This window comes from Sabethes cyaneus, chromosome 3 (assembly GCF_943734655.1).
Source record: "Sabethes cyaneus chromosome 3, idSabCyanKW18_F2, whole genome shotgun sequence".
Classification (NCBI taxonomy): Eukaryota; Metazoa; Arthropoda; class Insecta; order Diptera; family Culicidae; genus Sabethes; species Sabethes cyaneus.
In genome coordinates, this window is record NC_071355.1 from 63,351,417 (window position 1) to 63,370,224 (window position 18,808).

General features: G+C 42.9%; 1 protein-coding gene across 1 annotated transcript in view; it reads left to right on the forward strand.

Moving 5' to 3' along the window:
* LOC128739650 (uncharacterized) overlaps positions 1–9,077 on the forward strand; it is a 119,961-nt gene extending 110,884 nt beyond the window's left edge. The window contains exon 5 of the mRNA XM_053835145.1: positions 7,883–9,077. Coding sequence (XP_053691120.1) covers positions 7,883–9,077 — 1,195 coding nt within the window. The remainder of the gene's footprint in view (positions 1–7,882) is intronic.
* Positions 9,078–18,808: the final 9,731 nt, after the last annotated feature.

An 18,808-nucleotide genomic window follows, 5' to 3' on the forward strand; every position in this document is an offset into this window, starting at 1 on the left:
ATTTTCAAAATCTTTTGATAGGATCATCTTCACAAATCACTTAACCATACATTTGAATCACACAAACACAATTTACTGGGTTTCCGACAAGCAATATGATGAATTAAAAATTGTTATTCAAAAACGTACATTTTTCAGCTACTCTTCAGCAATCGCCACCTCGCTACTAACGAATTCATCAAATTTTCAGCACTGATTACAACCACTCTGAAAGTCAAGCACTCAATTGTCACATACCATATTATTCACTCTCTTTTTTTCTATTATCTAAGGCTTTGTCACTAGCCGAAAGTTTTATTATTTTCTAACAAAACTGAAAACAAATTCTGAATTGACATAACCTGTTCACCACTAGCAGCAGCTGCAGCACAACTTGATGAACTATCGTGTTGCCAAGACACTGTTTCGGTTCTGGAAATAAGAATTTTAAGTTTGAAATTAACTGAAACCTCCTATGGTGAAAACGTGGTTCAATACTTTCAAGAGAAATGTATGTTCATAATTAATTTTTCTTTATTAAAAACAACACAAAAGACAACTTTTTCAATAATTTTCGAAGATTTTCTCAGTGATTTAATAAAGCAACGATGTGTTTCAATGTTATTTGCTTTGACAACACTGTTCTGAGTCGGATCGTTTGTACTGCTATATGTTTACCTCTTTTGTTCTCCCACCATCCTTATGAACAGCGAGTGAGACGTCAAACTCGCAGTTTCCCATAAGAACACCAGAGAATAAAAGAGACGACGAATACCGTTTGCCGAACGGTGCGGTGAGTGTATGCCCCGATAAACAATTTAGACAGATGGCATTTTACGCATCTATGCCGATACGCTATGCCGATTACGCATCAGATGCCGATTAGTAGGTCGCGGATAGGAACGCGAACTTACTGAATAGGGGGAAAAGTTCGAGGGATAAGGGGACGTAAAAAAATTCAGATTTCAGGATTGCTTAAAAAAGCACCTTGCGGGTGAAAATGGGTTCGGTCTGTTCAAAACTAGTTCCGCCGCTCCAACTTTTAAAGCGAAAAATCAAAAGTTTAGCTCAACAATAGTGTCTTCCAATGGTAACAGCTTGAAGAACTAAAGATAGCAAGAAGATTGGTATGCTGATATCCCCCACTTAGTCAACCCATCGCTTGTAATAAGGTAAAACAATCAGTGACCCGCTTAGACTGCTTAAAACTAGTTCTTTACCCTACTCTTCCGTCGTGAGAAGGGCAGCGGCGGGCGCATCGTAGACGACATCGGCATACGACAAACCAGGTGCGGTAGTAGAACTGGTAGGGTAGCTGCAGAAGCTAGGCATTGCTGGGCCGTGCGTTGAGTTGGAGGCCGTCTGATGGGTTGTTGATTTCGTGGCGGTGATTTTTTGGCTGTTGAGAGGAAGTGGAGGCAGGTTTCCCAAGTAGCACACTTTAGGTTGATTTAGTTGTAGCAACCGAATTACGACTGAAATTAGTCATATTTCGGTTATCATAACAACTTTGTAACAACCGTGCTAGTAGGGTTGAGACCTGCCGACGAGGCTGAAGAGCGGTATACTCAGTATCTGTGATGACCAGACGTCGGCGGTTGGTGCGCTTGAGACCAGGCTGGTTAACTCCGCCTGGAAATGACGGATCTCAGTAGAAGCTGGTTCATAAACCTGAAAATACTGAGAGCCAGAGCAGAGGGTCCAAAGCAGGACTTCGACCGATCCTTTTTTCTACCACAGTCACACCAACGCGCATTCAAGTTCACACCGTCCGTTTAGAGGTGGAATACGAACGCTATGCATAACACAACTGGCAGTTTGCTCAGTCAAACGCCGATTGCAGGCAGCAGAACGAATGCGTTCTAAAGCTTTTTGACATTTTCGTTCCGATCAAGTTGCTTTTACCGTTTGGAGCAGTGAATGACTGCAAAACAGTCAAATGACTGGCAATCACCACGCTAACGAAAAGCAACCGCACAATCGTATGATTCAATACTACAAAAAAACAACCACTACATGTGCATGGAAGAAGTCGGTCGGACTCCGTCTAATACAAACGAATATTTTGCTTGCGTCGGACCGGGTCGGGTGACAAACTATTACTGTGAGCAGCCGATTTGGAGACAAAAAGAGAAATGAAAAAATACGTCACCGTATGCTTCCAGTCAGTTTGCAGTTTATATTCTCAAAGCGCAAAGCAAAACGAAAGATCGACTGTTTGCTTTTGCTGAGATGCCGCATGAATTGTAATACGGCAGCAGCGCAAGCGGCAGATTGACTGGATTCAAAAAACAGTCAAATGACCGTTCAAAAAGCGGAGTTTGAATGCGGAAAGTTCGCATTCACGGCAGTCACATTCAACTTGCGATCCCTTTTTAAGCTCTGGTCCAAAGCTCCTGGAAAGGAGGATGGTTTTAACAGCTGTTATCTAAGGCTAAATGTAAAAAAACGTGAATGGATAAACCCCTAATCCAAGGTGTCATGCGACCCATGCTGAGGGATGAATGGTGGGCGGAGTCTGTGGAATACCAGGACGCCCTCACAGTAATCTGCCATTACCGCATCATGAGGGGCTCTGATGCGGCGGACTCTTCTTTCCCCTCAAATCGTGGGACTTTATATGGATAAAAACATTATAAATTTAACTTCAGTGAGCGTGGACGGATTAGATAATCCGTTCGCGAGAGGTGGAATCCAGAGATCGCCGCCGATGGATACAAGTGGAAGCGCCAGCGTAAGCGGAAAAGGAAGCGACACACCTGTCGCTCCAACTGCATCTACGCCGGACGCAGCGATGACCAGCTTGTCGCTAATAAAAGTAGTAAACCCGTTCGCGGGACGACGCGTCCTGCGTTCTCCTCCAAAGATGGAGAAGGATGCACCTAGAAGCGCTAGTGTGAGTGGCAAAGGCAGCGGTATACCTACCACGCCAGACACAGCGATGAACGGCCCAGCGCTAATCAGGGCGATGGAAAAAAATAGGGACGCACTACCTAAAGTGGTAGCAGCGTCATAGCAGTTCGATATAATCATTGAGTTCGCTGCAATTTCTCCGAGGACCTGGAGCAGAACTTGCTCATGCTTCGGTGAACTTGTGTGCAGCGACCAAAATGCACAACGACCTCGTGGCGCGTGCTGGAGAGGTGAAGAAGGGCATCGTGAAGGCGTCGAAGTCAGTACAGACGGATGCCTGCCCGTTGACAGGGTGTCGCAACGCGGCTGAGAGCGCTACCAACAGCGGTATGGCGTCCGCCAAGCGTATGAGACAGTCCCCGGGGGATGGCACCCCTAGTGGACCAAAAAACGCCTGATCGGTAAAAGCCCCGGTGAGTGGGTTGGCGGAGCCAATCGAACAACCAGCGGGAAGCACCAAGACGGGTGGCCCGTGGATCGAAGTTAAGACCAAGAAGAAAAAAAAAGAAAGAAAAAGGAAGCTCCACCTAAACCGACAAGCAAGCGAGCGAAGAAGGGCGACGCTTTCATCCTGAAAACCGACGAATCGAAATACTCGGTGGTTTTGAATTCCATGCGAGAAGATTCCCTACTCAGGGATCTGGGCGCGGACATGTGGAGCATCCGCCGCTCTCGCACTGGCGAAATGATCCTCGAGTTAAAGAAGGACGCCACCAAGAAGAGTTCCACATACAAGTCGGTTGCGGAAGGAGTGATCGGGGAGGGAGTGCAGGTACGTGCTCTCACACCAGAAATGACTCTCCAGCCTAAAAACCTGGATGAGATCACCGATGTGTGCGAGGTCGAACAGGCTCTCAAAGAGCAAAGTGAAATGGTGGTGGCAACCGAGGCGGTTTGCCTGCGTAGGGGTCCTGGCGGGACCCAGGTAGCCACCATACGGCTCCCACTGGCGGACGGAAACAAAGCCCTGAAAGCTGCTAGGCTAAAAATGGGGTGGTCGGTATGCTCACTGAGCGTGGTCAAGCAGTCGGAGGCTTGCTTCCGGTGCTTCGAGCACGGGCATAAGGCCTGGAACTGCAAGGGACCAGATAGGAGTCAATTGTGCAGGAGATGTGGCAATACTGGCCATAAAGCAAGGGACTGCGCGGAGCCACCCAAGTGCTTGATCTGTACCGGTGAACGGAACCCAAAGCACGTAACGAGAGGTCCAAGATGTCCGGCTGGTGTGCCGGCGACCAAGCCACGATCATAGTGCAAGTGACACAACTCAACCTGGACCACTGCAGCACGGCTCAGCAGCTGCTACACCAAGCTGTTTCCGAGTCGGCAACGGACATTGCCATCATCTCGGACTCATATTGCGTCTCTACCGGAAACGGCAACTGGGTCTCGGAAAGGTCCGGGACGGCGGCTATATGGACGATAAGCAGTTCCCGGTTGAAGAGGTTGTGTCAACTGCAGACGAGAGATGCGGTTGCCAAAGTGATTGGAGTGTTCTACTGCAGCTGTTATGCTCCGCCGAGTTGGTCTATCGAGCAGTTTACGCGGATGGTAGACCGAGTATCAGTTGTGCTGACTGGTCTAAGACCGTTGATTGTGGCGGGTGACTTAACCGCTTGGGCAGTAAAGTGGGGAAGTCGTCGGACGAACCATAGTGGTCAGATTCTTGAGTCTCTGGCAAAGCTCAACGTAGATCTGGCTAATGTCGGCACCACAAGTACCTTCAATAGGCATGGTGCGGAGTCTATCATCGACGTGATATTCGTCAGTCCTGGTCTAATAGGAGACAGGAGGGTAGACAGTGGCTACACTCACAGTGACCATCAGGTGGTCCGCTATGGTGTCGGTCAGATAACAAGGCGGCAGGCGGCGAGTAGAGCCGACACTCCAACCACCCGTGGATGGAAGACATCATACTTCGATCCCGAAGTGTTTGTGGAAGCAATCCGGAGAGAGTGCGGTGATCGCGGTATGCTCGAACCGAACGCTGATCACTTGGTTGAGGTACTGTCCCGAGCGTTTGACGCCACCATGCCTAGGAAAGGCCTACCTAGCCGTGGGAGGACACCGGCTTGCCGGTGGACAGATGAAATTGGGGAACTGCGCGGATCGTGCCTTCGTGCAAGGAGAATTATGCAAAGAGCTCGTTCGGATGAAGGCAGGGCTGAATGTCGAGTAGCACTAGTTGCTGCACGCGCAGTGCTTAAGAGTTGGATAAAAGCTAGTAAACGAACCTGTTTTGAAAGATTATGGGCTAGTGCCAATACGAAGCCGTGGGGTGATGCCTACAGGGTCGTAATGGCGAAGGCCAAGGGCGTGATGGCGCCCGCAAAGCGATCGCCAGAGATGCCGGAGCGGATCATCGAGGACCTCTTTCCTCGCCACGAGCCAAAGCCCTGGCCTCGGGCCGCTGAGTCGTCCCACGGCCGACGTTTCAGTATCTCAGACCAAAGCGTAAGATGGTCGGCCTCCATGCCGAACATCCAAAGTAACGTGGGCGACGGCGGTTTGGAGGTCGGGGAGGAAGTGACGGTTACGAGCGAGGAACTCATTGAGACCGCTAAATCCCTAAAGGTGAGCAAGGCACCGGGACCAGACGGAATCCCGAATTTGGCCATTGAAGCGGCTATTTTGGAGGCTCCCAAATTATTCGGGGAGTAATGAGTAGATGCCTGGAAGATGGCCGCTTCTTGGACAGATGGAAGCGACAGAACCTAGTCCTATTGCCGAAACCGGGAAGACCTCCGGGTGTCTGGGGTCTAACGACAGAATCACCGTTACCAATGTTCTCCGGGAATACTGAACATTGATAGCTCTCAAGAAGCCATTCTGTTGTTGCGTCCGCGGTGGTAGCGAGCTGCGTGCGGGTCTTCTTAGAGGGAGGGAACCCTGAAAGTGGGGGGTTGGATCGATCAGAACCAGCGGGGTGCTATCCGTATCTTAACGAACGGTGTTTGACAGTCCACTTAACGAAGGGCGCTATTTCAAAAAATGCAAGAAATAGCGCCCGTCTGACAGGTAGATTTGCTGCCAACCTTTGTCGAGATGTGCTGAGATGTTGGCAACAAAAACATGGCACCCATCGCAAGCCCCTGATCAGAACCCATGGCTTGTTACTTGGAGAGCGCCAAAAGTGTCTCCAATGTAGACGAAGAAAACACTTCTAATTTCGTTAAACACGATTCTAATTGACTCAACTGTTTTGACTCTCACGTTGTTCTCGTTTTGATTCTACGGTTTTGATTTTTCTGTCTAATTCTTATACTATATATATGAAGCAAAAAGTTTATGAAAGGATTTCTGTCCTTTGTATGCTATGAAATGACAACTAGAAATATTTAACGTACTTAACCAGTAATTTATTTGAAGCCTTGCATTCAGTTGTTTGATTAATTATGCTCTATGTGGTTAAAGTTTTGCAAGAATGATTACTAACGGAGGAAAACTCATCTTCAACGATTCCTCTCAACTATTTATATTCTGTACTTCAGAGCAGAGGCACGTTTCGCAAAAAAATGCTTACACGTTAGCTATGCCGCTTTGTACCTTCTATTTATGATCTGAATAACTAAGTTGCTCCACTTATGTCATCATGTGTCATTATTTTCACTTCTTACTTTCCTGTATTGTCGTCGGTAAGAATGATACCGCTCCGGTCTGATGAATCGTGACATGAAACTGAATCCAGCTCTAGGAATGTGAAATTATTCTTTCCGCTTTCCCGCTTTGAAAGAAACCATATCTGCAGGCAAAGGCAAATAAATAAAATAACTTAGAGACGTATAAAAGTTCGAACAGCTCGAAAGCATGGACCAACATATTGCACATCAAAGCGGAGTTAAAACAACTCTTAACAAAATGAACCATAATAAAGCTGAACCAGCAGTTAAGCACTAATAGGAAAGAAAGTCGTTCCATTCAATGGTCCCTCTGAGCTTAAGAAATGTAATCCTCTGCTTAGCAGGAAAATTTTATTGAGAGTAACCGATTATTTCCAAGAGAAGTCAATTTTCTCCAAACGCTGGTGATAATATGTTCTTTAGTTAATAACATGAATTGCTATTAGATCTGGCTTCCTTCGGCTATATAGTCGAACGTTGTAGTTTACTTCCATTCAGCTGCCGTATCATCCTAAACCATAAAGAGGTCATGATGTTAGTTTCCGGTTCGACGCGTCGTCGGTAGAAGATGTTATAGCGTTGTGGAATTCTCCGCTCCGCAGGATAGTGGGATCAAATATCATGACAATTGAAAACACCAAAATAGGAAAGCTGAGCTACGCTACAACATATGTAGCGAGGATAAAAGGTAATATTGAAAATCGATATTTTTTCGATTTCCGCCACTTTCGAAATTGAACAATTTCGAGCTACAAGGTTCAAATCGTCGCATTGTAAAACACCTCCAGAGCACACAAGTTTACGATGTGCAACGGAACTGGAATCGGTCGGTCCCACGAAAGCTCGCAGCACAGCAATGCCACACCGACAGACAGCGACACACAGCGCTAGCAAAGCAAGTTTCCCATCCGAATGACAGTTATTGGATCATTCCGGATAGTTTGATTTGGCCGTATTTTCGAGTGCTGCATTCTTCCAACCACCATTCATTCGCCGCTCGTATACCTCCTACTCGTGGCGAAGAATGCCGAGTGCCGTCGGGCGCTGACATATATTGAAAAGAAGATAAAAGATGGGTCGACCAATAATCGTCTCTATAACCGGCGAAACGAGGACGATTTATTGTCTGATTGAATTGTGACCTTCATCATGATAATTGCAATCGTTTCGCTTTAGGAGAATTTATTTGTACGTCACTGTTAAGCGTAATAATTTAATAAATCTTCATTACTTTGTCGATAATATTGATAAGAATCATTCTGAATCATAAGACTTTAACAAGTATGCTTATATAAACGGAAACTATGTTGCCACCAACAGTAAAAAATACAAGAAAGTAGTAAAGTGCTGTTTATCAATTTTCATTGCAGGAAGAAACCACCGCCAGCAACGCCGTCCAAACCGCCCCCGTTGACGAAACGCCGAAGTTCGACTACCGCATGGATCAACCGCCGTAACTCGGTCACCCCTCCATCGTCCGTCGTGCGGAAGCGTTTCCGTAGTCTTCCCTTCGCGGTTTCTCCACCGGACGGAACCGGTCCCGAAATCACGGTGAACGATCTGCTCCGCCAGGAAGCGGACCGGCGCTGCCGGGAAGAAACTTTAGCACGAAAAAACACCCAAGAGGAGGACTCGATTCAGGCACCGAGCGAGAACGATGACAGCAGCAGAAGTTACAGCGAAATCAGTGACGGTGCTTCGGTGAATCCGCTGCGTTTGCCACCTCCCTGCAAGTGTCCATACTTTGGCGAGGCTGGCAACAAACGGCAATGTGAGGGCATTCGACCGGCGGAAATCAAAATAGTTAAGACAAGTTCAAATTATAGCTCAATTTCCAACTTGGAAACGCAAATCAATAGCAATATTTCGATTTCGTCTCAACCGACGCGGTCAACATCCAGCAGCCTGTCGACGCTGCCGGCGTTCTCGCTGGTGTCCCCGAACAAGAAGTACAACAATCTGAAAAGTGTATCCGTGGTGACGTGGGATTCCCGTAGACATCAGAGACGTGGATCCAGTTTTGGAGGTGCTCGAACCTCACTGCTGCTGACTCCAACCAAACCGAACATATCGAGCACCACCTCGCTGCGTCGCTCGGCCACTCTGAGACACCACAACGAAGGGACGCCCTCCATCGTGATTTCCGGTGGTGACATGCACAAAGTTCAGAAGAACACCTCCTCGCCGTGTTTGATACAGCGTCAGACGACGATTCGGTCGCATCACTCGCGCAACTCGAGTGTCATTTCCCGAAACTCGTCCCGTCACGGTCGAATCATCCGACTGGAGCAGAAAGCAACCAAAGTGCTTGGAGTAGTGTTCTTCACCTTCGTCGTACTTTGGGCACCGTTTTTCGTGCTGAATCTGCTGCCCAGCTTATGCAAAGAATGCGAGGAGAGCATCAATCACTGGGTGTTCGAGTTCGTTACCTGGCTCGGATACGCCAGCAGTATGGTCAATCCAATATTCTACACCATATTTAACAAGGCGTTCCGGGATGCCTTCAAGAAGGTGCTACTCTGCCGGTATGGCAGCACGAAACCAGCCTGGCAGCCTTGCAGCTAGCATACCATCGTGGGCCGCCCGGTTGCCAACGAACCGGTCTGAAGGGGGGCAATCTTTATGTTCTATGCTTTCTCCGGAGCAGATGCTGCGCTAGCTGCAGTGGTTAAACTAATAATGTTTCTGATTTATTTTCATACGATCCTAGGGTGTAACGTCTGTAAGCTGAATGAAAAAAACATTAAAGAAATGTATGTTTCTAAGAAAATATATGTTGGTACTGTCGGTAGAACTGATGTTGTACTTTATTCTAAAGTAGTTATGATGAACATAAAAAAATTGAAGGTTTCCTCTTCTACAATCTTGCGCTAATTTTATCTCGATTCGTTTGCAGTTTTTTACATTTTTTGAGAGTTGAGAATGTAACAAATAGTAACAAATGTAACAAATGAACATGTAAAAAATTAAGAAATGTACTTATAATTTCTAGTCTCAGAGATACGAGTTACAAATAAAATCAAGTTGGGAAAATGCAATGGAGATGCATAATGTTTTGTTTTTACCGGAATCAAACGAATATTTTTGCCTAAAAACCAATTAATTATGGTTAAGCTTAAAATGCCAGAAATGTCCGTTACACTGCAGCAATACACCATGCAACTACATTGCATTTTCGAGACTTAATTCTATCAAAAATACCGTGCTGCGGCAACAATATAGTCACTCAACCAATAATCTTCGTTGGGTAAAAGCTTGAAGAATGAACGAATTGCTAGAGCGCAGAAATAAACCCAGTGGTAAACATGAATAATCGCTTGTTACATCTGATACTTTCCAATGATCCCGCCATACAACTTTACCCGATTATCGAAGTGGCTGATCCTATCATCACGCTCAATGCCGATCACCCCACCCTTTGTGTAACATTCAGTTGGCCGATCCCTGTCATGTTTGAGAATGTTATCGATGGTAACGATTTAGACTTTCACAAAACTATGAGCTCCACCAGAACTTTCTGATGACCGCTATAAAACTGCCTTCTGACCAGATGACCCACTTCTCAGAATTTTTTCCTAACCGCTATAAGAATCAGGCTAAAGCTCAAGTAGTCGTATCTCGCTCTGCTGAAAGCAGCAATAAAACCGGTTAACCTTTTGCTGCTTGACAGCCATCGCCATAATTTAATAAAGCTTTTCGCTTTTCGCTCGGTAAAAGCTAAATAAGTTCGCCAGCTTCGTCAACTTGAAAATACATCCGTGAGCAGAAAAGTTAAAGTTTTATTGTCAGATCATTTTGATCGATTTGGTTTACAGCGACCATAATAAAATATCGCATAGAATCTATACCTATAAAAATGGATTTTTGTCTGTCTTTCTGTCTGTCTGTCTGTCCTTATGTTCCTTTTAGAATCGAAAACTACTGAATCGATTGGTGTGAAAATTTACATGTAGGGGTTTTTGGGGCCAGGGAAGGTACTCTCGATGGCAAAGAAAGGGGGCTCCCATACAAAATTACCCCTATAAAAATGGATTTCTGTATGCCCTATGTTCCTTATAGAATCGAAAACTACTAAACCGATCGGAGTGAAAATTTTGTAGGGCTTGTAGGGGTTTTTGGTTCCAGGGAAGCTTCTTATGATGGTTAGAGACCCCTCCCCCTCTCATACAAATGAAACACAAATTTCTGCATAACTCGAGAACTAGTCAAGCAAATGGAACAAAATTTTACATGTGGGTGTTTTTGGAGACAAGAATTTTTTCTATGGTGAATTGAGACCCCTTCCCACTTTAGGAGGGGGGGGGGGGCTCCTATACAAATGAAATACAAATTTCCTCATAACTCGAAAACTCATTAATCAAATGGAACCAAATTTAGCATGTGGGTGTTTTTGTAGGCAATTTTTTTTCTATGGTGAATTGAGACCCCTCCCCTCTTTAGGAGGGGAATAATGACCGCTCTTCCTTTTAAGAGGGGGGCTTCCATACAAACGAAATACAAATTTCCTCATAACTCGAGAACTAATCAAGCAAATGGAACAAAATATGACATGTGGGTGGTTTTGGAGACAAGAATTTTTTCTATGATGAACTATGACCCCTCTCCCTTTTAGGGGGGGGGTCTCCCATACAAATTAAATACAAATTTCCTCACAACTTGAGTAGTAATAAAGCAAATGGAACCAAATTTGACATGCGGGGGGTTTTGGAGGCAGGAATGTTTTTAAAGATGGGTTGAGACCCCCCACCACTGTGGTAGGGGGATAAGGACTCTCCTACAAATAAAACAAATATTTTTGCGTAGCTTAGCTTAGCTTAGCTTAGACTGATTGCACATATCAATGGTTGCACTCAGTGATTGACCAGAATCAGTGAAATTGCACAATGAATCAAATGAATGGGGTTGGGATTTACCGATCATTCTCATTGTGCAAAATTCAGTGATTCGACATAATAATGATCAATAACTGCGCCGGCCACGTCCTTGCAATCAGGTGGGAACGGGGAAGGAATGTTAGTGTAATCTTTGCTGTTCTAGGGACCGTGTTAACCTCTGCATCCCTACAAAGATTACAGGAAGGAGTTTTGCTAGTAAGGTGGGGTTTGTTGGATCAGGATTCACCTTGATAAGTGATATGATCGCCGCTTTTTTATAAAGTGTTGAATTTTAGCTATATTTTTCATCTATTCATTATCCAATCGATCGTATTTTTTTTTTTTTTTCAATTATTAGTATTTATAGCAATTTAAACTCCAGACAGCCGGCTGTAGGGAGTGTTGCTAAATCGTGCATAAGCGCGACAATGTTTCATCCCTGTAAATGGAGTATTTTATAGTATAGTACGACTGGTACGTTTAAACATAAATGCCGCGAACCGAAAAAAATGCCGGTAACGAAGAGGATTCGGATGTACCAAATGAGGTGGTGGGGTGAGTTAAGTCAACATTCCCCTTCATTCATAATTCTCGGTAACATGGATGAAACTGTCTACTTATTACAACTTTAAACTAGTAGTTATTATCTTTATCACGCGATATAAGAAATATATTAAAGGAAAATATATGTTTTTAATAGTTGATGCGATGTAGTGCCAAACACTGCTTACGAAGTCTACAGATTAAAGTGAAAGCCTGATACCTAAGTGTACACAGAGCCGCAAACAACAAACAATGCAGAGTTTTCAAATTACTGAGAAAATGTCAAATTATCCAAAATTGCTTATATTTACTTGCTTATTCAAAGCCAAAGTAATTTTCAAAGGCGAAAAAAAAATAGAACGCGTGCTTATCCACCGCACAATCAACTCCTTGCAAGTCCAAACCAAGCATTAAACACTTTCATGAAATCTGCACAATGCCGATTTACCGCCCCGCAAAACAAGGCTCGACCTGGGAGCTCAGTGAGTTCATACAACCGCTTTAACAAAACAAAAACCAAACAATCAATGCTGTTTTAGCGACATGCGCACACGAATAGCGCTAGGCACATTCGAACATCATGTCATGATCAACCAAGTGTTATAGTTATCAGTAAATATGGTGAATATGATATCTCCTATGAGACAGTGTAAATCATGCACCCGCAAGCCTCGCAACTGTTGTTTCCCGACGATAATCAGCTGTTCGTCTGGTCTCCATCTAATACAAAACGATCGATCCTATCCGGTTTGGACCGATGGTAAACGATTCTTATAGATACATTAAGGTTTACTATAGATACAATGGAGATACTATCAATTTTCCTCTTTATAGTATATTAATGCCATATTATGCAAGGTATAGAATAAATTCTTATAAAGTGTGTTTCAACTTTCAAACCTACTTCACATACTAAGTTCTATTGCAACAAAATTGATTCACAATTAAAATTGAAATTTCACAATTACCTACTTATACTTGAAAATAAATAAAAAAAACAAAGTCCGCACCCACTTCGCGCAACTCTTATAAGATTTGATTACAAATTTGCAGCAGACTCACGAAAATCTCAAGCATCTGCCCTTTATGAAAACTACAGATTCTAAAAGTCTGGATACTACAAAGAAAACTAGTACATCTGGTATCTCTGGTCGGCTCTGAAATTATCTGACAAATACGCATACATGATAATTCTGACACCGGTTCATAGGAAACGTAGGAAACTTATGGCTTTTGTAACGAGGGGTGTCCTAAGCATTTAGAGTCTGAGTGTAATGTAATTGTTAGTTGTATATGTGTACATTTCAAGAATTGTTGGTACATTATCTACCATTAATAACTTAGCCTGACATATTCAAATTTGTCGGTTATAATTGCTCTAAATTACAACAAAATCAAAAATCACACAATCTTCGTACTGCGTAGCAAACGAAAAAATCTGCAAGCAATTCATAAAGTTATAGCCCCTTGCTCTAAAATAGAGAAACAATAATGCTTCGCAATCTTCATACGAAAATATGTGGATGGCGAAGCGAAAAAAGCAGGCAACTTTGTCCCCCTTTCTCACACACACAAAGGCCTAACGCCTGCACTCGTACTCGTACTTGCTGAATCGAGCAGTGAGAGAAAGGAATGAGCTGAAATGGAATGAATCAAATGGTATAGATAGAAGATACTTCCTTTGACGATATTTTCCTCTGAGGACATTATTTTCACAATTCCAAATAGACAGCAAAATCACGACTCACTATTTCACATTACCATCACTTATTTTGTAACTAATCATCTACAAAACACTATTAAAATTGATTTTTTTTGCCGCCTACTTAAAGCAGCCACTTTTGTTTTATATGGTTGCCAAACTCTCAATAAAACAAATATTTTTGCGTAACTGAAAAATTAATCGATGTCGAGAAATTTTAGACTCTTTCATAAAACATTAATCAATAACAAGACCACTAAAAATTATCAATAGTAATATTAGATAATTCATCACGAGACGGCCACAGGCCGCGAGTGTTGCCGGCGACCTGCCGTCGGAAGCGCCGTCCACTGCGGGGGACAGCTCCCCGTAGAGATCACCTCTATCTAGGTTTATTTATTTTCCAACTACTGACCTCTATTACTTTTCTTCAGTTGGGTCACCCCTGCGAAAAGATTTTCTGTGAAATGGTGCATCCCGCGTGAGGTTTTTCGCGAAATGGTATTCTGCGAAACTCTATATTCCTCATTATGGTCAACCGAGAATTGGTGTTCCGCAAAATTGTATTCGGTGAAATGGTTTGTAATTATGGCGAATATTTAAATGCTATCCGCTTTATTTTATCAAGATAATGGTGGCCGAACCTGACGGTACTCCATCTCGCATCCTTAAAAAGTGTTCTACTGTTCTCACTTGACTACTTTCACTATTGTTCAATGCTTCAATCCAGTATACAGTGTAGGTTCCCTACCCTACGAAAAGATTCAGTTATGTTCCCTGTACTCAAGAAGGGTAATAAGCCTAACTTCGAAAACATTCGAGGGATTACATTCTTAAGCTCTAGCTCTAAGTTGCTTGAGACAATCGTGAGCGACGCTTTATTCAATAGCTGTCAATAGCTCTTTAGACCAGCATTGATTTTTTAGCAACGACTATGAATCTCGTTGGTTTCGTCTTGTTCTACCTGCATAACATGAATGAAGGAGTACAAACTGATGCAATGTACATGGACTTGAAAGCAGCAGCAGCCTTACAAGTCTCAAAAAGCTGAGTGTTTCCGAGCCATTCTGCAAGTGACTACACTCGTATCTTACACACCGTAGGTAGATTGAGTGTGAACATCGGGTCTGAGTTTTCCGACACATTCTGCCACATTCTCTGGTGTGCCACAGGGGAGCAACCTTGGACCCCTGCCTTTTTCTCTTTTTATAAACAAACAGTCACCGGAAGGGGGGAGGGGGGTTGTAGCTAAAAGGCTACAGAGGTTGTTGTCGTGTCCGCCGGTTATTTCCAACCGAGCCCTCCGGAATACGGAACAACGTCCGTCAAAGTCTACGTTCGTCCAAAAACTGACTCTTGTTTAGAGTATGCTATATCTTGCCACAGTATGCGTAACTCTCCTATTAAACGATACATTTCTCTCCTTGTCTCTTATCGTTCGTATGACGGTATTCTTCCTATGCAAGGGATTTCAGTTACACTCAAGTAAATAATTCAGTTTCATTAGATTTGTTTTACGCTGATTCATCTAACTCGGCTCGTTCCCTACAGTTGTCTTGACAAGCGAGTGGTCGTGGGTTCGAATGCTAGTAAAATCAGGCCATTCGATGTTAAGTGGCTTTAGTATGAGTTCATTCTCAGGTCCCTCTACATATTTCCTTCCTACTCAATTCTGCATTTACCAATAATAAAGCCTCTTGTCATGACAAGTCCGGAGTGATTCGCGATAGGGGCTCAACTGGCAAATTGTAAACAAATCGTTTTATTACACCATCAGCCTTAAAAAGACTGATAATATCCTTGGCAAGAATCCTTTCTTCTGTTTTAATCGTTAGAATTATTTAAAACAAGTTTTTAGTGATGGGCGATAGAAGTGTTTAATCAAAACAAAAGACAATTTGCAGTTTAGCCCCTCGCATTGTTATGAAGTGACAGGCTTATTTGCAAATCGTTTTGTAAACAGGCGATAGTAAAGAGCGAAACTGCGTTGTTTTCAAAACACAGGCGCATGGTAAACAGGAGAAACTAAATAAAAAAATCCAAGCCCCTGGCAGACAACCATGTTCTCGCCGCCAACATCTCGTGTGTGCGAAAATGAGATAGCATGTCACCACTGCGTTTCACTCAACTGCCAGCAGTCTGATTTGGGCCCGCTGTCAAATTTTGAGCCCCGGACATGCTGTCGCTGACGTTTACTGCAGCTCGATATAGAGATGTCGATGGGGTGAAAAAATCAGAACAAGGCGGAACAGGGCTGGGCGAATCTCATTGTCAAAATGCTTTGAGGCTCATTCCAATGGGTTCAACTATAAAACTTAGATTTTGAGTTTGAATGGACAAATTTTATGCAGTATTGTTGTGAAATTATAAGATTGATTTATTCTACACCAATTTATGTCTTTAAACTTGATTTTTGTAACTTTTATTTAAATTATGACTTGAAAATGTACTGGCAAATTATCACAGTGATATTTCTCATTGTTAACACTTTGTTAGTTGCGCCCTTATCGCGAATCACTCCGAAAGTTATAGGAATAGTACTTGCTTGAGGTGCGAATGAAGCCACTTGTTCAAGAGCAAATTATAACTTATTCCACTACCTGGTGCTTGGAACGAGCAGTTCGTTTACTCTATAGCGATACTGCAAAATGAACGAAGTGCGGATTTTCGATTTTCGATTTTCGGAAATTCCATTGCTCGAATTTCCATTTCTGTTTCGTGCTAGAAGCGTTAACTCAACTCGTACACTCATTTTTCGAGTTTTTCAGACTGTAGAGCCTACACACAATTAATTTTGTAAAAAAAATTTTAACTCATATCCTACAAATTATTTTTTTGCGATTATTCAAGTCGATTTCCAAGTGGGGGGGGTGACAAAAACTTTAAAAATAATTTGAAATGGCCTAAAAACAATATCTCCACTGTGATGATTCTATAGGTGGGAAAAATGGCTTTTTTGTGTGAGTGGCTCTGAACTGTCTATTTTTTGCCGCGAACCGATTCTAATAATATCGCTACGAGCAATCAAGTCGAGCAAGCGAGTCGTGCAGTCGAATCAAGCAGTTGAGTCGAGCAGTCGAGTCGAAAAGTTGAGTCGAGCGGCCTATTCGAATAGTCGAACAGTTGAGTCGAGTAGTTCAGTCGAGTTGTCCAGTCGAAAAGCTGAAACGAGCAGTTGAGTCGAGCAGTTAAATCGAGTAATTCAATCGAGCAGTTGAGTAGAACAGTCAGATCGAGTAGTTGAAACAAGATGTTCAGTCAAGCAATCCAGTCGAGCAGTTGAGTCCAGTTGTCAAGTCGAGCAGTCGAACCGAACAATCCAGTTGCGCAGTTGGGTCGAGTAGCTAAGTCGAACAGTTGAATCGAGCAGTTGAGCCCATTAGTCCAGTTGAGCAGTTTATTCGAATAGTCTAGTCAAGCAACAGTCTAATCGAACAATCCAGTCAAGCAGTTCAGACGAGCAGTTCAATCAATCAGTCGGATCTAGTAGTAAGTCGAGCAGTTGAATCGAGCAGTCGAATCGAGTAGTAAGTCGATCAGTCGAATCGAATCGAATTTGTGGTTGCGTACTATGGTGAAACTAAATCACATTGACATCGTTTAACCGTTTATAGCAACCTGAAGGCAGCATTTTACCGAGTCGATCATGGTATTTTGTTAGTTAAATTTAATAAACTCAGAGCTTCGGTAACTTTTACTTAATATATGGGACTGGCTTTTGGTCACGGGTTTCGTGCGAAAATATTTATTTTTCGTTTAAAGTCGACGTTTCGAAGGGTATTCCTTTATCCTTAGGACAGAACCTATGCAAATATTTTCCAATATTGCCCAAAAGCCTGTACCATATATTAACAAAACAAACGGTCGTTTTTATTATCATCGGTAACTTTTACAACATGACTTGCCTCTTATCTACAGAAACGCAAAATGGCTATAAAATTAGGTGCATCTTTTTCTGATTGGTTCAGAAGTTGCTCAGGAGTACCTGAGGGTAGCACCTTTGGACCATTACTGTTTTTGTTGTTTATAAATGATCTATTCCGAATAATACCGCCTCGCACTCGATTATTTTATGTTGCTCACTTAGGGTACGGGAGGGTATTTTCAGCAGGTTTCTAAATTCAGCCTATTTGCCTTTTCTTTCGCCAATCAAAATCTATATAATAAAACCAAGTTGGTTCGTTTGTTTGTAAGGGATAAACTCAAGAACGGCAGAATGGAATTGCATGATTCTTTTTTCAGTTGATGTGTTTTGGTTTGCTTCAGGTTTATACGCAAAAAAAATATTAAAAATCTACGCCAAAAACTGAAAAATAGTAAAAAACCTTTATTTTACTTTTCCCGCCATTCGTCGCATAGACAATATTTTAGACTACTATGATTATTATCGGTGCAAATCAACCGGCGTCGCATTCAATATGAAGCGTCGTTGCTGGGCTAACAAACATGTTGATGAGGGTAACTTTGATTGAATGGTCAATAGTGCCTGATTTTCACAGAACATCTGTTCGTTACAACTGTGTTAGAAAGACTGAATACTGAAATACTTAGAAACTGAGTTAGAAATGTTTGTTCGATTTAATCGACGTTTTTCGGCGAAATAAGTATGAAGATTTTTAAATACCAGTTAGTCTGGACGTTTCGAGCTACTACTGGTCTTCGCTCATCATCTGCGGACAACTTTTTCGTCCATTAGGTTCTACTTGGTTTATCTTTCTCCAAGTCCAAGTAGAACCTAATAGACGAAAAAGTTGTCCGCAGATGATGAGCGAAGACCAGTAGTAGCTCGAAACGTCCGGAAAAATCTTCATACTTATTTCGCCGAAAAACGTCGATTAAATCGAACAAACATTGCGGTGGCGGCGATTATCTGAAATCAACATTAGTTAGAAATGGTAATCTTTCCAGAATCCTAAAACTTATTGCCAAATATTCATTGAAAACATGTGGAAAATGTTGATTTTTCAATTTACAGCACTCAACAGTTAAGCTAGCTGTTAATTTATTTTTTGTAAAAGTAAATTCGATAGCTCTAGATAATGCCTAATTCCGTCTGCTGTAGTTGTCCGTTAATATGGTATGCAATATACATATATTGAAACAGAATCTTTATTCTTGCTAATAAACAGTTTTATGGGCTAGCAAATTTAAAAAATAATAAATGTTGTATAATGCGT